General features: G+C 44.8%; 1 protein-coding gene across 1 annotated transcript; it reads left to right on the top strand.

The window, feature by feature from the left end:
* Positions 1-701: 701 nt before the first annotated feature.
* T265_15381 (hypothetical protein) lies at positions 702-19,975 on the top strand (the record flags this gene model as incomplete). Its single annotated transcript, XM_009177823.1, is given in 10 exon segments — positions 702-922; positions 1,836-2,079; positions 2,085-2,232; positions 2,381-2,468; positions 7,458-7,604; positions 7,623-7,827; positions 14,027-14,116; positions 15,422-15,646; positions 17,820-17,858; positions 19,877-19,975. Coding segments are annotated over 10 exon segments (1,506 nt in total).
* Between the last annotated feature and the right edge of the window lie 200 nt (positions 19,976-20,175).

Genomic DNA, 20,175 nt, shown 5'->3' with positions numbered 1-20,175 from the left:
CCACTCTCTCCATTTCTGTTTAGCTTTGTGATCGATAACGAACGCTGGAGGGTCTCCGAAACTCCGGTGTTCAAATAACCTGTGATGGAAACCTTGTCAATCTGGAATATGCAGACGACATCGTTCTCATGTTCGAAGAGGAGGAAAAGGTGCTAGTATTCTTGGATGAACTGACCAAAGTCATCCCGTCATTTGGTATGCACTTTGCACCCACAAAGTGTAAAGTCATGCTGGCGGACGTGCAGTTACTGAACGCGCCACCTACAATCAAGAGGGAAGCACTCGAAGTTGTGGAGCGTTTCACGTATATTGGAAGTTGTATTAGTTCTGATTGTAGTGTGACAGATGGGGTCAATGCACGAATCTCCCAGGTTCCATTCTCGTTTGCGTCAAAGTGATGTATCCCTGAATCTGAAGGGACGTGTGTATCGAGCTGCAGTGCGGGTCGTTTTGTTGCATGGCCGTGAGACTTGGCCTGTTGGAGCAGCGGAACTGAGACGTTTTCAGCTGTTCGACACTCGTCTCAGAACTATAGTTCGTTTGGCTTGGTGTCGGCGAATCCGTAACGAGGCAGTTAGAAAGCGCGTTTTCGGTTTTGCAACGGGTACCTACATTGGAGAATGTATCCAGCGCCAAAAGCTGCGTTGGTTGGGACGTGCTGCGTATGCTTAGCCATCGTTTGCGGAAGAGTGCTGCTTTCCATGCCCAACTCAGATTGGCGTAAGCAAAGAGGTTGCCAACCCTTGACTTGGCAGAGGAGTATGAGGGAGATCACGAAACGCTTAGGTGATGTCGGTGCTACTCGCCTTCCAGGATGGGGACCGCGTGATCCTCACTGTGCCTGGTTAGAGACACTACAAGATATGACTTCTAACCGATGTCAGTGGCGTTCTTGTTGTCAGTTTCTATCCAGATTGCCTGAGTGAATATCTGGAGGTGTAGGCACCTCGGAATGATTGTGTTAAGCTAGCACTAAGCGCCTCCCCCATCCATCTTTATTCTTTTCTTTACAATAAAGCCTTCAAATAAGTCATGGTTGTACGGTAGTGAAGCATCGGTGTTGAACACTGATGTCATGCTGTCGATGATGATGATAATGATGTACTAGCAGATATGATGAACCACCACTTCCGGAGGGTTAGGACATTTATTGAGGATAGTGACTCATGGCGTCTACGTTGCACTCTCTTTGCATGATGATGATGACTCTCTTTGTAGCACCGGGTGAAGGTTAAAGGAGACGTCGAGGAGATAAACAAAACACTCGGCACTCGACCGTCACATTTTGACAGTCCTCTATCGGATCGTTTAGACTGCCTGACTAGGATAAAAATGACAGTGACTGGTCAGAAGCTCTGGAAATGGCTCAAAATTGCCCTTTATGGCGAACAATAATCACTTTTTTGTCATCTTTGGCCCGTTCGCAAACTCTTCGTATACTTATCCGATTTTCCCTTGGTTATTCTGTTGCCCGCTGTCCGGGATTATTTTGTTTACATATATAAAAAGATGGTGTGTTACCTTGTTGCTTCAGAAATGAAGGCATCAGTTGTCGTCCATACTTACAAGTCATTCGAAAACGCTAGCTGAACCCGTACCTCTCATTTCAGAAACTTCAACGCAATCGACAATTGAATCGACCCTACAGATTCACGGTGGTGCACTGCTCGAAGAGTCAACTTAACACAATATAAATTGCTTGATATATTCGCTTGTCTCGATCGCATTTCCACTCATCTATTTTGTGTTCGTTACAACGCCATTTTGAAGATCTTTGAAATGACCCGGAAAAAAAAGCGTCATTCCAACCTCGAATATGTTCATTCATCGAGCAGTCAAACTAATGAATTCTTGGATCCCCTTGAGGGCACAAAGGACCATCCGTCTCCAGACGCCTCATTAGTGGATGTCATTGTTGATCGCACACCAGCTGGTGAGTCGTCCCAGCTGCATGACCAGATAAAAGAAACAACCACTGCCTATCCTGAAATGGATACATGTGAGGACGAGATCATTGACGTATTGGGCAATGGACTGATCACTAAAAAAGTTGTCAATTTCTCCGATAACTTCTTATCTGTTAGATTCTAACAAAGGGTCTTGGTAGGAAAAGCAGACCAAACCACGGAGATCTCGTGGAAATCAGCTTTAAAGGTTATCTTGAAGATGGAACTATTGTTGATGACGTGGCCTCAATGGTGTGCACGTTGGGAGATGGTGACGTCATACAAGGTGAGCACGGAGATCCGTGGAAATCAGCTTTAAAGGTTATCTTGAAGATGGAACTATTGTTGATGACGTGGCCTCAATGGTGTGCACGTTGGGAGATGGTGACGTCATACAAGGTGAGTTCAGCTGATTTCCGGTGTACTGTTTCCAGCGCTTGACCTGTCCCTCCCACTTGCTGAGCGGGACGAGCGGTTTGAACTGATCACTGACGCGCGCTTCGCTTACGGATCCTTAGGAAGGTACGTTTACCGTAAGTTATTCTTTGGTGGTGCGCCGTTATTCCACCTAGAATTCTGTAGGAAGGCGATAAGTTTCGGATTAAGTTTTGGTCCGTTTCTGTTGTTTTTCCATCGGTTTCGTTGGGACATGGAGTACTCATGCTGCAACAAACTTGAATGTTTCCTAGTCCGCCACCTGATTGCTGAAAAATAATACCTCTTACCGTGAATTAGCTAATTGCCATAAATAAGCTGCTATATTGTTGTGGAGATTTCGTCCTGTAAGTGAAGCCAATCTATGCTGAAAAGCCGAGAAGCACTGTACAGCTGTCTCATCCTTATTGGGAATCATCAGCAGTGCGCATCTCACGAAATTCCGAAGAGTCGTTGCTCGAGGAGCCAGTCAACCCGTGTGACCGCGTGATGTAGATCCCGTGATTGAAGGATGAGCGGCGCTATATCCTGTCTAAGTGCGAGTTAATCACACTGCTGATCAGCCACTCGTGGCCGAACGGTTAAGTGTTCAAACTGCTAGGCCGGGCGGTGCGGGTTCGAGACTCTTCGGAGTTTCGTAAAATGCGCACTGCTGATGATTACATCTCGTGAGATGTTTTTGTACATAAGATCACGACTGCGTACGCTGTGTTCCTCATACTGACTGTGTACTCCATATTTCAACCAGAAGACTCACGTCTGTAGTTATTATCGACAGATCTTAATAACTCCGTCGATTTGTGTGCTAGCTTTAAATGCAACCCTGGTATCTCGGTAGGAGAACCTGGGTTTCTCGACAGTGCACATGTATGTGTCGTTTTGAAGATCACTGAAGGCCTCGTGCATGTGTGGGTTTTCTATCAGATTAAACGTACAATATAAGGAAATATTACTTCAAAATATACGGAATGTCGAAAGTGCTGAGTAACATAGTACAGTCAGGGAATCAGGAGATATTTTTCACACACCCCTCTGTAAACTGAACAATGACACTTCCGTGGATGGTAACGTGATCCAGTAATCGTCTAAACATACAAAACCTTTGCAGTTTTAGACGAAATTAACTGGTATCTGCCGCGCTTGGTGGACGGATTACTCGCCATCAATAATCTGTGATCAATTTTGGCATCGATTTCATGACCGAGTTTACACTCCCTAGATCACATAAGGTTCACTGACGATGAGTTTCTAGAGATGCATATACCCAGACGATTGTCAATGGAGGCTAGTATAGATACGTCCTGGAAGCAAATCCCCTTTTGTTCATCGTTCTGATCAGTTATTATAGCACGATACAACACTACCATATTGTTGCTCCAAGCAGGATGGCAGCCCAATTCACTCGCGCGCTGCGCCTATGTGTGAAACAGCCTGTCACTATTCCACATAGTATAGACGCGTCCGCATCGTCAACGTTAAAAAGGCCTTCATGTGGCTGCGCACTTCCTAATGGAAACGCTCAGATACTTTCCTTTGAATGAAGCCCTGTCTGCACACTGAGACCGTCCGAATCCTACTAACAGAGCTGCTCCTAGAGCTAACGATCTTCACAGACTCGAAGTATTTGATCACTAGTGTTTATGGCAAATAATGGAAGAAAGTTGGCACCATCAATTGTCCAACGATGTTGTCAGGGGACACTTATAATGTTCTGTGCTTCTCTAAATTGATCCAGCGACTTCAGTTACAGTGGTTTGGACCCGTCCGATGCAAACCTGATTGGGAAGTGTCCAATCTCTCTCTGCTGCCACTGCCCCTTTCAGACGATTGAGAACCTGATTCACAACAACTGAGGCTGCTGTTGAGCTATTGTGTGTGCGCTGGTATGCGGCGCCAACCAGTGGAACACTGTGGTGAGACTTTTCTGCTGATCGTTGTTCATTTGGCAGCGATTCGGGATATTCCCGTACCCGGTTCATCCGTCTGCAGGTAGAAGTCTCCTGAAAGTAAATAAAGTGGAATGAAAATGAACAGATACACGAACAAATCGATTCGGGTGAACAATCCACCCGCACCGAGTGAACTCCGGTCATTGTTGTCTAAACCCTACCAACCCTGTGCACTCCCACACCCGCTCTGACATCATCCCACGTGGTTGCGATAATTTCCTCGGCTGTTTTCAGAAACGTACGAGAATGAAAGAGAGTACCAGAGACTGAACATAGCTGTCGACAATGCTAACAGGTGAGCTGTGAGCAACCCTTAAATCGGCGGACGTGATAAACTGAGCACTCATCAGAGCACCTGGAAACCATGTGGGCACAGTACAAACGAGGAAGAAACAGTAAAAAACAATGCATAACAATAGTCCCGACTCATAAGTTTGGGACAAGTGATGGCCCAGTCCTTATGTCCGGGCTGTGTGTCATAAATCGCCATCAAGTGAGTTTAGATAAAGAGCGGCATCGTCGTACACTTCACCCCTTTTCCCGCTAACGAAATATTGTGCTTAATTAGGAATAAGTCATTGTCGGAACCCCCAGCTCAAAATGTAAGCAGACAGCGCAGTAAAACAAGGCCCAAATGTTGTTGGGCCAGTTTCCGCTGGGCGGTTTTCTTACGCACGTCACGGGTCCATGACTCGCTAAGCAAAAGCAATGATTCCTATTTAGGGGGTCAGTGAATTAGGCCAGAAAAAAATGTGATTTCTCGGTTGTTCTTAAAATATAATTGGAGGAATGCTGTTCGAACATTAGGTTCGACAAATGGCATGGATTGGCGAACGTTTTGAGTGGGTTCCAAGTTATCTTCATCATCTTGGATAGCAGTGCACTAGTGTTGGAAGCTGCTACTTAATTGCCATAGCTGACGTCCAAGTGAGAAGAGTGGTTTTGATACCAGATAAACGGGTGCCCAGTTCAGAGGGTAATGCGAAAATTTGAACGGCGTTGTCGACAAAAGTTCTCACTTGACAAAATGGTTCAACCGCACTCTGCTTATCTTTTGGTACTTGGTCTGAAGGATCGGTCACTATTCGAGGAGGTCCATAAGATCCTTAGTTTCACGTGACAACCGAATGGCCCTTAAGTCAAATATTTGATTCTGTAGAAAATGTATCGCATCCTTTTGTGTCCTGTTATTTCTTATCTGATCCCACCTGGAATGTAATTTTTGCAATAAAAATGTGACGTTACGGAGGACGTTGAAGTCGAGTTATCCACGATGGAGTAGAAAAACACTCCGGCAAATCGGTTTTGGCAAATCGGTCATTTATCCCCTGCATTAGTCGGACGTAATCCAGTAGTACTCACACTTGATGAAATATACAGACAGGATTCTCAGTGGAATGAAACTAGCCCCGATTTTCGACATTCCGGTATCTTCTCGCTCTTGACTCATGAATGGATGATCTCTTTGTATTCATCTTAAAGACAGTCTACTTGATATCTCATTTGAAATTGGAGTCATTATCTCAGGCCCGAAGTATGTCAAGCAGGCTTCATTTCCACCAAACTTTGATTGAACAGAATGAACTTTCATGGTTCGGATGAGAGCAGAATAATCCGTTATATGTTTACCAGTGTGAATAAACGCTGCGCGAACGTAAATGCTTATGATTCACGGCGGTGAGGAAACAGCATGTGAAAAGTCATGTCGGTCTAGTTGTTTTTGACAATCCTTTACATTGGCAGAACTGTGTTGAACGATATCTTCTCGTCTTGGCTGAAGAATTTTCATCTCACTTTTGAGGGCTAGGGACATCTTATCCTTCCTAAAGTGGCCATCCAAGGATCCGTGTTCTTCAGTTGGATTGTCGGCGTCACAATTGAGCTTGTGCCTTTGATTAGAAAAAAAAATAGATTCACCATTGTGGACCACACACTTCACGGTACACCCAAGCCATGACATTTCGTACGGAAAGTCCAGATGCTGTGCCAGTCGGCAAGCATCTCCTTAGTGTTTCCTTTGAAAAAACGGGTTGGTCTTAATTACGCTGTTCGCCAAAAGCAACTAGACTGTTGACTATTGGTATGAAAATGGAAGTGGATTGCATGTTCCTACGAAACTTCGACCATATACCTGGTCGTTTAATTTATTTTGCCAAGTCGCTGAGGATCTTTCGTGACCTTGTCACGCCAGACATCTTGCATTTGTAAATACCGCCTTGAGGCGCACGCCCGTAATGCATGGCGATCGATCGTCCCAGTCTAAGTTATGCGATTTAGCGTCGTGTCGCCCACTAAGCCTTTCCACTTTGACCGGGACAAGGCGATTAGTGGATGCACCATCAAATAGGGTGTATCCTGCGTATTACCGGGCCTTACTGTATAAATTGTCCCCCGATCAACAGCGTTAGCTGACTTCAGATATTGAAATTACTTGACTCGCTCCGTTGTGGAACCAAATCGACGAGGCGTGAATGGCCCAATCAAACAAGTTGACTTTCTTATGTCTTGCGCTTCCAGACTGTTAGTTGTGAACGATAATGCTACGAAACACGGGTAGCCATCAACTTGCTATCTATGGCAAGTGTGTAGATAGTGCACTCAATCCTTACCGCAGTTTTCCGAACTCTTTCATCCGGGATGGGGTAAGGGAATTTCACGCGTGATAGTGCAGGTGGTTGCGTCTTGCTGTACACCATCGGCTTAGTATCTAGCTGCGATGACCCCAGCGAGTAAAGTGCAAATGGGCGTCACGAGAAGAAAGAGACTGGTAGCCTTGGTTCGAAGCAACCAGTCACGTGATGGACTTTGTGGTATGTCCGTATCTTAAAATTGCAACTTGCTCAGCCTGACAAGGTCGCTGGTGCTCTTGAGTGAGGTAGTCAACTGGAGTAAACCGGCAGATACATACTGTCGTAAGGACTTTTAATTCACTTTGATGTGAATCCCAGTGCTGAAATGCCTATGTGCACTTTTGGGCGAGTACTGTATGAGTACTGTGGTTCACAGTTAACGCGCTAGTGCCATGCCATGAGCTTGGTGAGGCTACATTTATCTTTGCCCATATGTCTACCGTTGCCTATCCTACTCATTTTGCATATTAATTTACCGCCTCTTGTTTGCCCTGCAGAGACCCAGACATCCCTGGAGATGCTACTCTTCGTTACGAAGTACATTTATTATCCTCAAGTGACCCGCCCTCTTATTCCTCTTTGTCGGATCCGGAGCGGCTCTCCATGGCTGATCAGAAACGTGAACGCGGGAACTACTACTATCGGTAACATTCAATTTGTAGTTTGCAATATGAGTTTGTTTACAGGCGTGAAGAATATGCATTTGCAGTCAATAGTTACAATAAAGCCCTCAAATTGCTGTCGGTGCCAACGGCAAACCAGTCAACCGAACGCACAGCTTCAACCTCAGATACGATGAATTCTTCGGAGCTTTTAGAGGAGTTGGAGATCAAGTTGCTGAACAACTTGGCAGCAACCCAATTAAAGGTATATTTTCAGTTGCAGCACTACTAATATCTTCCCTCTTTTGGGGCTTTTTTTCCTGAGCCACTTCCCAGTGTGAATGTATTATATTACCTCCTCGATATTACGGAAAAGCCAAGGGTACCCATGACGAAATTTAAATGTTTTGGCATCGGTAAAATTCGTATGTACGTCACTATAAAAAGGATCCTCTGCCTTCCTCCCCAAGTATGCGGTTGGGATACCGGTTTTGGTAGTCGCCTTCCAGCATATCCCTTGATACCGTCACGAAGAGAATAAACCTTAATATGGTGTGACGGTTCGCGCACCTCATCGACCCAATGAGCTATACCGCGGGGTGCCCCCGCGATACTCACAAGGTCTCTCATACCAGATTTGTCAATGGTTAGAGGTCTGACGAACACAGTCTCCTGGTCCTCCAGGTTGGGGGTTAGAACATATGACGACTTGTTCCGTAGAAATGGTAATGCATTTGGATTTCCCGCCAAACACCTCTGCCTTGCGGTTAGGCTTTTGAGCCAAAGGCTTTGGTTGAGGACCCTAATCGTCCTCCTGTCTAGGTGTAGGCGCCCTGACAGTATCCCAGCCCACGCACAACCATGAACTGCACACACAAATAAATTCATGCCACATCGGCCGTCGCGTGGTGCCATCAGCCGGGTCGCCTTACTTGCTGCATACAGCAGAGCAGGTAAGCGAAAACATGCTACTGCTGACCCCTCCCTTTCTCTTTCACATACTTCGCCCCCTCCCCACCCCGTTAATAACCCTCCTCTTGTAGACCCAGCACCTAGAACTGATGACTCCGTTCGTGTTGCATCGGTTTTGCGTACAACATCTGCTCGTCACATGACACCGACATCGTCAGGTACCTTCAAATCAATCTTCAATCCTCGAATCCCTGTCTATCTGGCTGCGTTCAATGTGCGCACTCTGAAGCAAGCAAGACAACAAGCTGCTCTTGCTGTCACACTGGAATCGCTTGATTGATGTGTGCTATGTCTCAGAAACGAGATTTCAAGATGCAAGCACAGTGATTGAGCTAACCACTCCGTCAGTCTCCACTTGGTTCCGATTGCGCACTTCTGGTGATCCAGATGTTGCTGAGACAGGATGTGAAGGGATTGGTATCGTTATAAGTCACAGCGCGGAAGCATCTTTGCTTGATTGGATACCTATTGGTAGTCGCTTCTGCGCAGTTCGTCTGGCAACGTCTGTGAAGGAGTTTAACAAGGGGGAAGTTGACTGATGTCCGTTTGTCGTATCTAATTACTATCTGTAGCTCTGACACCATCAAGGAGAGCTTTTATGACTCCCTGAATGCCACGTTGCGGCGAGCGAAAAGCTTATATATCGTTGTGGTTACCGGAGATCTGAAAGCAAACGTGGGCAGGCTTAGCACATCTGAGACTTAGTTAGGTGGTCGACAAGAACTGGACTCGGTAAGCACGCACAATAGTGAACTACTGCTTCAGCTGTGTGCTGGTCCCAGGCTGGTTTTATGCAGTAATAAGTTCCGAAGTAGCCGAGGTCGTCTGGCACATGGTATTCTTCAACAACGTGCCGGTCACGAATTAGATCAATCACATTTCCATCAGTTGGCGATGGTGTGGATCAGTAACTGATTGGTGGTCGTTTTGGAACACATTTATGGATTCCGACCACGCACTCGTCCAGTGTTATTTCTCCCTTCGTTTTTTAAGACCGCATAGGGTTCCGAAAAATAGTCTGGCAACTAAAAAATTGGAAGATCGGGATGTTGGACGAATTAATCACGATCGTACTCTAAAGTATCTTCCAATTGCTCCACCATCACATACTGCGACGAGATTGCCACCTCTTTCAATCGTGCTGAGAGTTTTGCTTATGGCACGGTACCACCAAGAGCACTCAAGTAGTGGATATCAGACCGAAAGGTGGCACTGCTTAAATGTCGCAAAAATATCCCAACCAGTCTAGAACATAACTTGATGCGACAAATCATCAGACTTCAGGTGAAAGAGCTTGCGAACCGACCGTGAAGAGTGGTGGAAACGGAAAGCCGAGGAAATGGAAGAGTCCCAGAAAGTCGGTAATGCCCGAAGATTAGTTCAGTTGATCCCTTTGGCCAGTCCCTGGAAACTACCTGTGAGCGAAACCATCAATGATTGGAGGAAGGACCATCTGGAATAAGGAACGCTTCGACCGCTGGACCGAATACTTCTAGCAATAAATGTCGTGGCCACCAGCTGCCACTCATCTGAAGCCCAAAGTTGACGTAGGACCTTGGACGGTGAACAGGTAACCACCTACGGCCTCGGAGGTTTAGGACTGCATAGGTTGTCACAAGCGCCACCGAGTTTCCGGATGACCTCCCACCCGCATTTTTCAAAGATGGGGGTGAAGTCCTCAGTCAGCGCTTGTTTGCTTGGGAGGGTTAATGATAGTGCCCATTTTCAAAAAAGGGGCTTGTAGCAAGTTTGGCAACAACAGGGGGGTCAGCTTGACCCCGGTCGCAACGAGACTGCGTCACATATGCTTTGTTGCCTTACGGTGGTTCGTGAGACACTGGCTCGAGAGCAGCAAGCAGGATTCCGGCCTGGCAGGGAATGCATTGGCCAAATCTTCAGTTACTAGAACAACGCTATACGTTTAAGTGACCCACAATTCTAGTAGTACTCATGGGGTATCAAGGCGCATTTGACTCGGTTGATCGGTCTGTTCTTCTCGACACGCTTGCTCACCAAGGAATGCCCCGGAAGTTTGTGAACACATTCATGGTATTCCTAAACTTCCAAAAGTGAGTATACAGAGAGCTGTCCAAAAGCTTCCGTGGACAAAGCGGTGTCCGCCAGGGACGCCTACTCGATCGATAAAATCATGGACGAGCGCTGGGAGATCTTGAAAACCCCGGTGTTCAAATAACCTGTGACGGGAACCTCGTCGATCTAGAATATGCAGACGACATCGTTCTCAGACGCAGTTGTTTTTGAGTAAGCTGGTCAGTCATCCCGTCCTTTGGTATGCACTTTGCACCCATAGAGTGTAAGGTCATGCTCCCGGACAATCAATCACTAAACACGCCACTCACAATCCAGGAAGAGTAACTGGAAGTTGTGGAGCTTTTTGCATACCTTGGATGTTGTATTAGTTCCGATTGTAGTGTGACAGATGAGGTCAATGTGTCGGTGCTACTCGCCTTCCAGGATGGGGACCGCGTGATCCTCACTGTGCCTGGTTAGAGACACTACAAGATATGGCTGCCAACCGATGTCGGTGGCGATCTTGTACTCAGTTTCTATCCAGATCGCCTGAATGAGTGTTTGTAGGTGTAGGCTTCTCGAAATGATTGTAATAAGCCAGCACTAAGTCATTTCCGTGTCCACCTTCTTCACAATAAGGCTTTTAATACGATCATGGTTGTACGGCAGCAAAGCACTAATGTTGAACACTGATGTCATGCTGTCGATGATGGTGGTGATATCCCTTGGTCAGTCTTGTGTGAGAACACGCACAGGACTAGTACCTGAATCACTCTGACAACATGGAAAGTAGTGAGTGGTTCATGCGTTAAACCCTAACAACAAGTCTCATCTTGACTTGCTTCAGTAACTTGTTCACTGCGAACATTTAGGCAGGCTGGTGACTGGCAGCAAGTTGACGCATGCTCACCCATAGACCTAATTCCTTTGTAAGCCGATGTCTGTGGCTTGTACACGGAATCATGCTCGGCTGCACTCAGTGGGACTAGTTTATGAATTTAGCACGAGTGCCCGGGGGATTTACAACGCAACCAACCTCCAGAATACCTCTGGGAAAACTCTTCATTTCAATATGGGTTGTTTCTGTCTTCTAGGATGATTGTTATTGAAATCGGCAGTAGACCTTCCTGGATGGCCTCCAGATAAGTCATTTGAGATAACTGTAAACACCCTCCCTCAAAATGAGTACACACCCCACCACGTTGTTCATTCTACTAGCAGCGCCTCTCCGGAACTCCAATGTGTGCATGTTTCTTGATCTCCCAGCCACTGAATTGTTCATTTGTCCACGCGCGCTTCGGCTTTTTGTCACAGATACGCCTTGTCTGGTACATCGTTGGCAAGGTCATTAAGAACTGTAGTAAGACCGGGGTCACAAATGAGTGTTCTAGAAACTTACGTACGACTAACTTCCACGCCTGAAGTGTTGAGATGTCACCGTTACAATTTTTGTCCTCTACGTACGTAGTAGTCCACGCAGATGAGAGGTAAGCACAGAAGAGAAGGGCTTAGAAGGTACTTTCGTTTTGCTAGATGGTTCAGTGTTTAGAGCGCGAATCTACTGTCCGGAAGGTTCCTGGTTCGAACCCAACCTCTGCATCTCGACGCCTATCTAGGCTTGGGCAAACTGGCAATATCCCAGCCCGTGTGACTCCTTCGGATGATGTGGCAGCGAGGCACAGAAAGGATGTTACAGCTGAACGATTTTTTTTGCTAGTATAAACTATGTGGACGGTTTGGGCATTCAATAGGATGGTGCTTGTATCTATATAAGTTTTTTTGACGAGTGACTAACCTTGGTCGATCGTTTGGATGACTGGCCCTATTGGTTGGCCCGTTGACTCCATAACAAGCATCAGCCGCGCTATGCGACGCAGTCACAAACTACATACGGCTATCTATTATTTTCCTGTAACCATACTGCAAGTAAGTGAGATAGGACGGTTTCCAGATAGCACTGAGCACATTGCAATGAATCCACAATTCACGTAAATGTTGTCCGACAGAGCTACCGTATGAACGCTATGAAGAGGGAACGGGAAAATGTAACAAAAACTTGGCAATCTCATATCGCTGTTCATCTGAGAGAATCCGCAATCTTACACTTTGATGATTTTGTATATTATGCTGGTTCGGATGACATTTTAACTTGCTACTTTCCCGTTACACAATATCATCAGTTCAATGTTGGTTTTTATGGCATTTTCCCGCCTTCTTACACGGTATGCTGGTTCGTTTATTGGGTTCTGTCCACCAGTACAATGCATTAATAGAACAACACAGAAAACCAGTTCTAGAGAGAGGTACAATCCCTGGTGTGTCTTGGGAGTATCACCGCTTATCCTATCCAGTTTTTATACCTATACTTCAGAATCCCTGATATCGTCTTATATTGTTACTTGCGTCATTCCACATATGGGTAATTCACAAATTAGGAGTGATTTAGACTAACTTCTTTCGTATGGATGTCGTGTCAATACAAGGTTTACTTGTCTGATCACTCCAAAGGCGGCTCCAAGCGGGGGACATTCCATTCTGAGATAGTTGGTTTCGGATCTGAGGTCATCTGTGTCCAATACACTTTATATTTTGTGTTCCAGGAGCGCCCAAATTGTGAGCATTATACTTGGGCATGTGACACTGGTTAATGTTATCTTGACTTTCGCGTGATTTTAGCAGAATTCGGTTAGACCATTACATTCATCCAGTAACTAGCAGTTTGTTACCATCAATTGCCAATGGTATGTAGGTAAGAAGAGATGTTTCGTTGTTTTCCGTTGCATTGTATGAAACCACTAGATTGGTTTGCTTGCGGTCCTGTTCTCAGCCTGATATTATTATTACCCGTACGAAGAAGCGAAACATGCACCTGCATCGGTAAGTAGCTGATTCTGTTTTAGGGAAATGAGTTAAGACATCCAAACATCATTGAATGTATATCGAAGCTTTTGATGTCAGTTGACCGGAGAACTTTCGAATCGATGCCATAATTTTGCCGCATCCTCTGTTCATTTTTCATCTTAGAATATCACAGCAAATTAGATATTGATTTTCTCATGTACTCTGCTAATCAAAATTAGTTCCAGTTCATTCGTTATGGGTGCAGTTTTATCGCAATGTGTACCTGTATAATTTTATCGTGAGTCCTAATTCTGTTAAATGCGTTCCCTGGCTCTTTTTGGAGACTTTTGAACCCTGACACTGACCGGGAAATTTTTAGCTGTTCTTGAACTCATGCAACTGGAAATCAAGTCTATCCTCGGAATGTTTAACTCCTTCCTTGTGATGAGACTTTCTTCACTTTTTAGAGATGATTGTTTGATGTTCTTCAAATTAAGTACTTCTTCCCAGTTTTCATCATCATCATCATCATCATTCCCAGTTTTACGTATAAGGACACTCAGTTTTCTGACTAAGTATAACGTGGCCTAGTTTTACCCTGGTCTATATTGACTCTCCAGATCCAGGCGTACGATGCGGCAGTTAAATCCTGCAATGCTGTTCTACAGAGGGACCCTCGGAACTTCAAGGCGTTGTTCCGAAAGGGAAAGGTACGTTATTACTTTTTAATTTGAAGATGTTCTTGGTAGATGAATAACGGATAACTTCTTCATGCAATAATTTTTCTAAATAGGGCAAGTCATCCGTTCTATTTATTCCTTAGCGAAATATCGTTTTAACTAACAGACTTTGGGGGTACCAGTTGTACGTGTCGAATAAACCGGACCTGGGACCATGATGAAAGGATTTCTAGTCGTTGACCAATGTGATAACACAATGACCCTAAGATGGACGAGAATTTATCCGTTAAACAACAAGTCACCTTGGAGAGGAGAAAAATTTGGTCTTCCACCTAGGAATGTCGGTGACAGGAGTTCTGTGACAGCAAGCTCGTGACATTGTACCAGTATTACAGAGTTCTTCAATGTCTTTAAAAACGATAACTACCTGCATTCCAAACTTCAAGCTTGTGCAGATAGCAGTTCACTGGCTTCGCGTGGTGCGTTTAACGCAGCTGGTTGCGCATCAAGGTACGCCCGATTCCTTTGACATGGCTCGTTTGAGAAAAAATTTTGTGACTCGGATTTCGGACTATGTTGCATGAATTGTTGATTGCATGGGGTTTGTCAAGAATCCTATTGTGCCGTCCATGTTTCGTCGGCACATAGTGGTATACAGCGGCCCTGGTGTCCACGTTCAAGTTTCGGTGGCTCTAAATACGTTCATATGGGTTATCGAATGCAACGCTTGTCTTAGCAACTTGGTTCAGTTCCCCATATTTATCTGCGGCTGACGCACTGAAAAGACAGGGTCAGTCATGTTGCATCCATTTCGGTGTCCATATTGATCTTCCTGAATATTTTCTAGGCTTGTCAACGTGGTAGCCTCACACCCCTCGTGCACCAAAAGGGTGCTACAGCTGATTTTTTTATTTTGTTCTGTGGGCCCTCCTGTACGATAAACTGATTTGAAGTTAAAGGACGTAAAACCGAGTTATCCAGACCCTGATTATCCTATTGGCTTCGCGATTCATGTATTGATGAGCTGCAAGTAGGTAGGTGCCATTCATAATCTATAAACTGTATCCTATGTCAGTATGAAACGGGACATTCATAAACGCCTATTCAAAAAACCTGGTGAATCGTTCGGTCCGTAACTTTAGAATATGTTCTGAGAATACCGGAAAGTTATAGCTTTTCCAATCGGGGCGAGTGCAGTTCAACGAAACCCTATAGTAATCAATACACAATCTATGCTCTGCGCTAGAATTATGAGCGACCGATGTTTTTTCGTCCTTTGTGGCCTATCGTTTTAATCTGCCCGATCCATTTCTTCATTTGCTGGCCCATTCACAGGCCCTGCTCGAACAGGCCGAGGTAGACGAAGCTATTCCAATACTGCGGCTGGTTCACGAAATGGTGCCAAGTTCCTCTATGGTTGCCAGTGAGTTACGGCGTGCTCGGTGTCTACAGCAGCGTGAGCGTGAGCGTTGGTCTCGTGCTGCTAGTAAGATGTTCTCTCAGCATGACAGCAAGAGTATGAAAACACGTTCTCGGTTCTTCGGACTACAGCTTCCTGTGGTAAGTTTTATTCTGTCTTTCCATATTTGAGGTCAGTGCTAATTTTGCGTAACTGTGTTCATCAAACTATACTGTGAGACGTACCCTCTTCTAGCAGCCGAACCGAGATGTTTTCAGCTCCTTGATAAACATTTTCCTGGAACAACAGCTCGTATAGGTTGGTGTTGAAGACTCCTTCATGAGGTAATTAGAAAACAAGTGTTCGATCATGCAACAGGGACTTCAGTTGAACAATGTGTCCAGCACCAAAAGCTGCGGTGGTTTGGTCATATGGTCAGTCTGACCTGCAAGAGGGGTATGAAAGCGATTACGGGAAGCCTTTGTATTGTTGGTGCAACTCACTTCCCAATAATCAGTCCGTACGATCTTCCCTGTGCATGGTTGGAAGTGCTGCAAGACACTACTGTTATTCGATGGCAGCGAAGTTCTCATTTTTACCCAGGTTTTCTCAGTGGGTGTCTGTAGGCACAGACAGCTCGGGTTAGTTTTAGTAGGCTCGCACTGTATCTCTCCCCCGTCCACTTTTGTTTTTAACTATCTTATGACTGTACGGTAGCGAGGCCTCAATGTCGAACGTCGATACTGCGCTTTCGATGATGACGTACCAGTGAAACCACGCAACTGTTTCCGTTTGTTGCTGTTACTTGCCTTCAGTAAGATTAATATGATTTTAATCACAGTTGTGCCGGTTAACCAGCGCCCTATCCGTCGAAATCTGTGTCGCACAGCACAATAACGGCGACTTCACTCCGTAGGCCTGATTTTTCCAACTGCCGTTTTCCTTCACTGTGCTCAAATTTGTATCATCATGCTGGTTATTGTGTTAGCTGTTCCATGAGGCAGTATACTTGGGGACATTTTCACCCACCAATTAAGTTATCCAGTAACACTGAGGCTCCAGGATTCTGTGTATTAGTACTTTCATGAACAGCGTGGTTTAGACCAGTCGCATTTTTCTTGAGAACACCGTGTGCCCTGTATGTATGTGACACTTTTAGTTTCACCAGATGTAGGTTCAAGAAACATCCTTATTACTGTGACAAATATAATCAACTTAATGTGTAAAACTGTTAATAATTTGAATTTTTGCCTTGTTTTCTATGTTAGCCATATATAAGTCTGAACGGGGTGGGCATAAAGATCCAGCGGATTCTACCCCAATTATCCATCTGCTTTATTTGCCACCGAAAAGAAAATTTCCCGTGCACACCCCCAAATACCGCAAAAATCATTCGTGGAATTTGCTGTGGGATATGACTAGTCACATATTAGACCAATAGTTACCTCCAACGTTAAATGATGAATGTGATTCGAAAACAAGTGAGACTAGGCACTTACCGATAATTTGAGTCGAATTATACATTTAAAAAAACACCTGGTTTGCAATCTCTACGTATGTTCAGTTTGGCTCGATAAGTAAAAATTCGAGAAATCTATCGCAGAAGCCCTAGTAGTGAGACATCAGAGTTTTTCTCAAACTCATAGATGGAGTGTAGCAATCCTTTGTCTGTCAGTACCGCATCAAAATACCTGGTTTATTGAAATGGCGGTTTGTCTGACGAATAAAACTTCACAACGTGGATATGGGACCACGAACCTTTCCCCACGGTGCAAATCAAATTTGGTCCATATCCCCCTCGATCTTTATATGCATGCTCAACCGCTTATTGTTGGTGATACCATGATCAGTCGTGGAAGCAGTGCAACCGCAGATAAATGTATGATATTAACGGCTACATTGCACGTATGGTCATCTAATGTTAGATGTTCATTTGGAGCAACTTTCCTTTCCAGATTTATTTAGCATGGGGCAGATGAAATGTTCGCGACTGATCAATACTTCGTGTGTCTGCCATACGAACGTAGTTGAAATACTACATATTCACGCATTTAGTCTGCGTGACTGTTGTAGGCCGATTCGGGACTGACGAATCACTAGGGGCGAAGAGATGCAGATGTAACCGAGGACGGAAAAATGTCTCCAGGTGACAAACCGCAATAGTGGCTATCTTGGGACATTCTGATGAAATTTCTACTGTCCTCCTATTCATTCTATTATAATTGGAATCCAGAACAGTACATTTCGATCATCCTTGCTCGCAACACTTGCATTTAAGACGTTGTACTGCTTAATTTTTCACGTGCCTTATCTGTTTTATTCTATTTCCTTCAGCTTCGTCGGCGGACCCTACTTGTTAGTGCTGTTCTTACGGTGATCGTCTCCATCGCTCTGGCCTGGTATTTTGAACGAATTCCAACATTCAATTACTTCATTGTTCAGTAGCTGTACACTACCTCATGCGTATATATATTCCAATCCCTTAGATCGTTGTATCAGCCAAATGTACAGCTCATTCGTTGTTGTTTTCCTTGCCCACTCAACACATTCATGTTCTCTATTTACTCATTTCCGTTCCCCGGAATATATTCGAAGATGCAGCCCTTACACATTCGTTGGGATTATCTTTTCCTTCATACCGTTAAACAGTGTCGTATTGTCATCTTCACTATAATTATCTTGCCCACTCAATGAAGGGTTATCTGATAAAGTATACTAATCAGACGTTGCAATCAATGCCCAATATGGTACACTGTAGTTAGCACTCTGCAAAAATACTCGGTCAGAAAAATGAGCTACTTACTTAAATGAACAACTTACTAAACACAAGGCGTTTAGGCCTGTCCTTGCATACTTCAGCTTGTACAATCTCGAAAGCCATCTGGAGCTTTGATGTTCTTGGGTTGCTTCTAATTACGCGTGTTTCTACTATCGGTTCTACAACTATCTGTATGCTTGCAAATGTTGAGAACGGACAATGAAATCCGCGTGCTAACGGATAATACAGTGCTTGTAAATGCTTGACTGTAGCGCCATTAAAAACGAACGACGTTGTAAGGGAAAGAACCAAGACGTGAGTTTTATATTCGTCACGAAATAAAGCCTGATATAATGTACCGATTACCAGATTTATTTTGACGACTACTTGTGTGGAGCGCCATCGTTCTCCACTTTGCGCTTTGTTCGCAAACGCGATTCCTTTTCGGAGCGTCGACCTGTATTCATCGATGACCGGAGTGATTACACGTATGGTGTCTTGCTATATATTTCGTGCCAAATAAATCAACTGTGTTTAGAAATGTTGAAAACCATTCATTCTCCCATCAACGCCAACATTTTCCGACCACATCCGATTTTCCAATTAGGACTAGGGCGTCCACATTTTCAATACGTCATCAAGGTAGTTGTTTACCGAATTTATGATCAGGTTGTATTCGCTATTCACAGAACATGTAAAACATCTTGAACGCTTGCGGAATGCTGTCGAGCTCGGTCCAAACAGTGCAAAAAACAACACAAACGTCCAAACTAATACTAGCTACTACTCCCCACATGGTCTTATTGGACCCTCAGTTTTTTTACGGTCGGTGCATTCGGATGCAAGATGCAGGTGTTAAATTGGGAAACGAGTTGGCGAAATCGCTCCCATATGCGTATGCCGTGAATCTGACCTGAATCGACCACCACGGCTCAGCCAGAGCATTCCTATCGTCTGCGAAGATGTTTACATCTGTCAATGTTTACATCCGGAAAAAGCGGCCCGAAAAAGATCTTCCTCGAGATCTGAGCTACGCTGACACTTCAAAAAGCGCCAATCGCCTTGCCGATTGACCCTGCTTAGGACAAACTGCTTGATAGCTCAGAAACGACTGTTTAATAAAATCTAGTCAAGCGGAGCCTGTTCGGTTCTGCATCTCAGTCCAACTACCTTACCATACGTGCCACGGTCTGCTGCCTTAACATTACAAGAAACCAAGTGGATTAAGTGTGAGAAGACAGTTTGCTTTGAGGGTTTGATTTCTTTCTGGATATATCATACGCTTCGGTGTAGGGTGGTCCTACCGAAGTGCTATTCTGTCTGTTTTTAACACGCAGCGCGTTTAAAGCGGCTGAAGAGCAGTGTCTACTGGCGGGCTTGGGCAATAATGGGGAAGGTGCTATGTGAGTAAATCGTATTTCCGAGTTGTTCAGAACAGTAGTTTTGGGGCCCCAGTATGAACCTTAACTCCGTATCATAATGCTCTGGGAGTGTGGGATCTTGTTCGGGAAGGACTACCCCGATACGATATACACTCTCCCACTGAAAGAGCCCGCGCGGATAATTCACAATATAGTCGAGCTTGTAGATTTCCCTATCATTTCAGCACTTTGCCGGAATTTTCCGGCTTTAGAAGTACTTCCTGGATGTAGACCGACTTAGGTCATCAAAGCTTACCAGACGACTACCGATTCCACATGACTTAAAGGGACCAAACCGTCCAAGAATATGATATGAGTCAGTGACAGCATCATGCTGCAGGATCTGTTCGGTAAGTGCCTCAGGATTAATTCTTGGTTGACTGGTTGGATGATAGTGTTAGGGCATAGACCGGGACTGAACATGGTGCTCAGAAATCTAATCTTCAAAGAACTAAAAGCTCCATTTTTAGTTTGGCTAAGAGTTGATCCAATCCCGTGTTGATTAGCATTT

Source organism: Opisthorchis viverrini (assembly GCF_000715545.1).
Source record: "Opisthorchis viverrini unplaced genomic scaffold opera_v5_469, whole genome shotgun sequence".
In the NCBI taxonomy this organism is placed as follows: domain Eukaryota; kingdom Metazoa; phylum Platyhelminthes; class Trematoda; order Opisthorchiida; family Opisthorchiidae; genus Opisthorchis; species Opisthorchis viverrini.
Note: the sequence above shows the minus strand (reverse complement) of the source record. Positions and strands in the feature narration are given on the sequence as shown.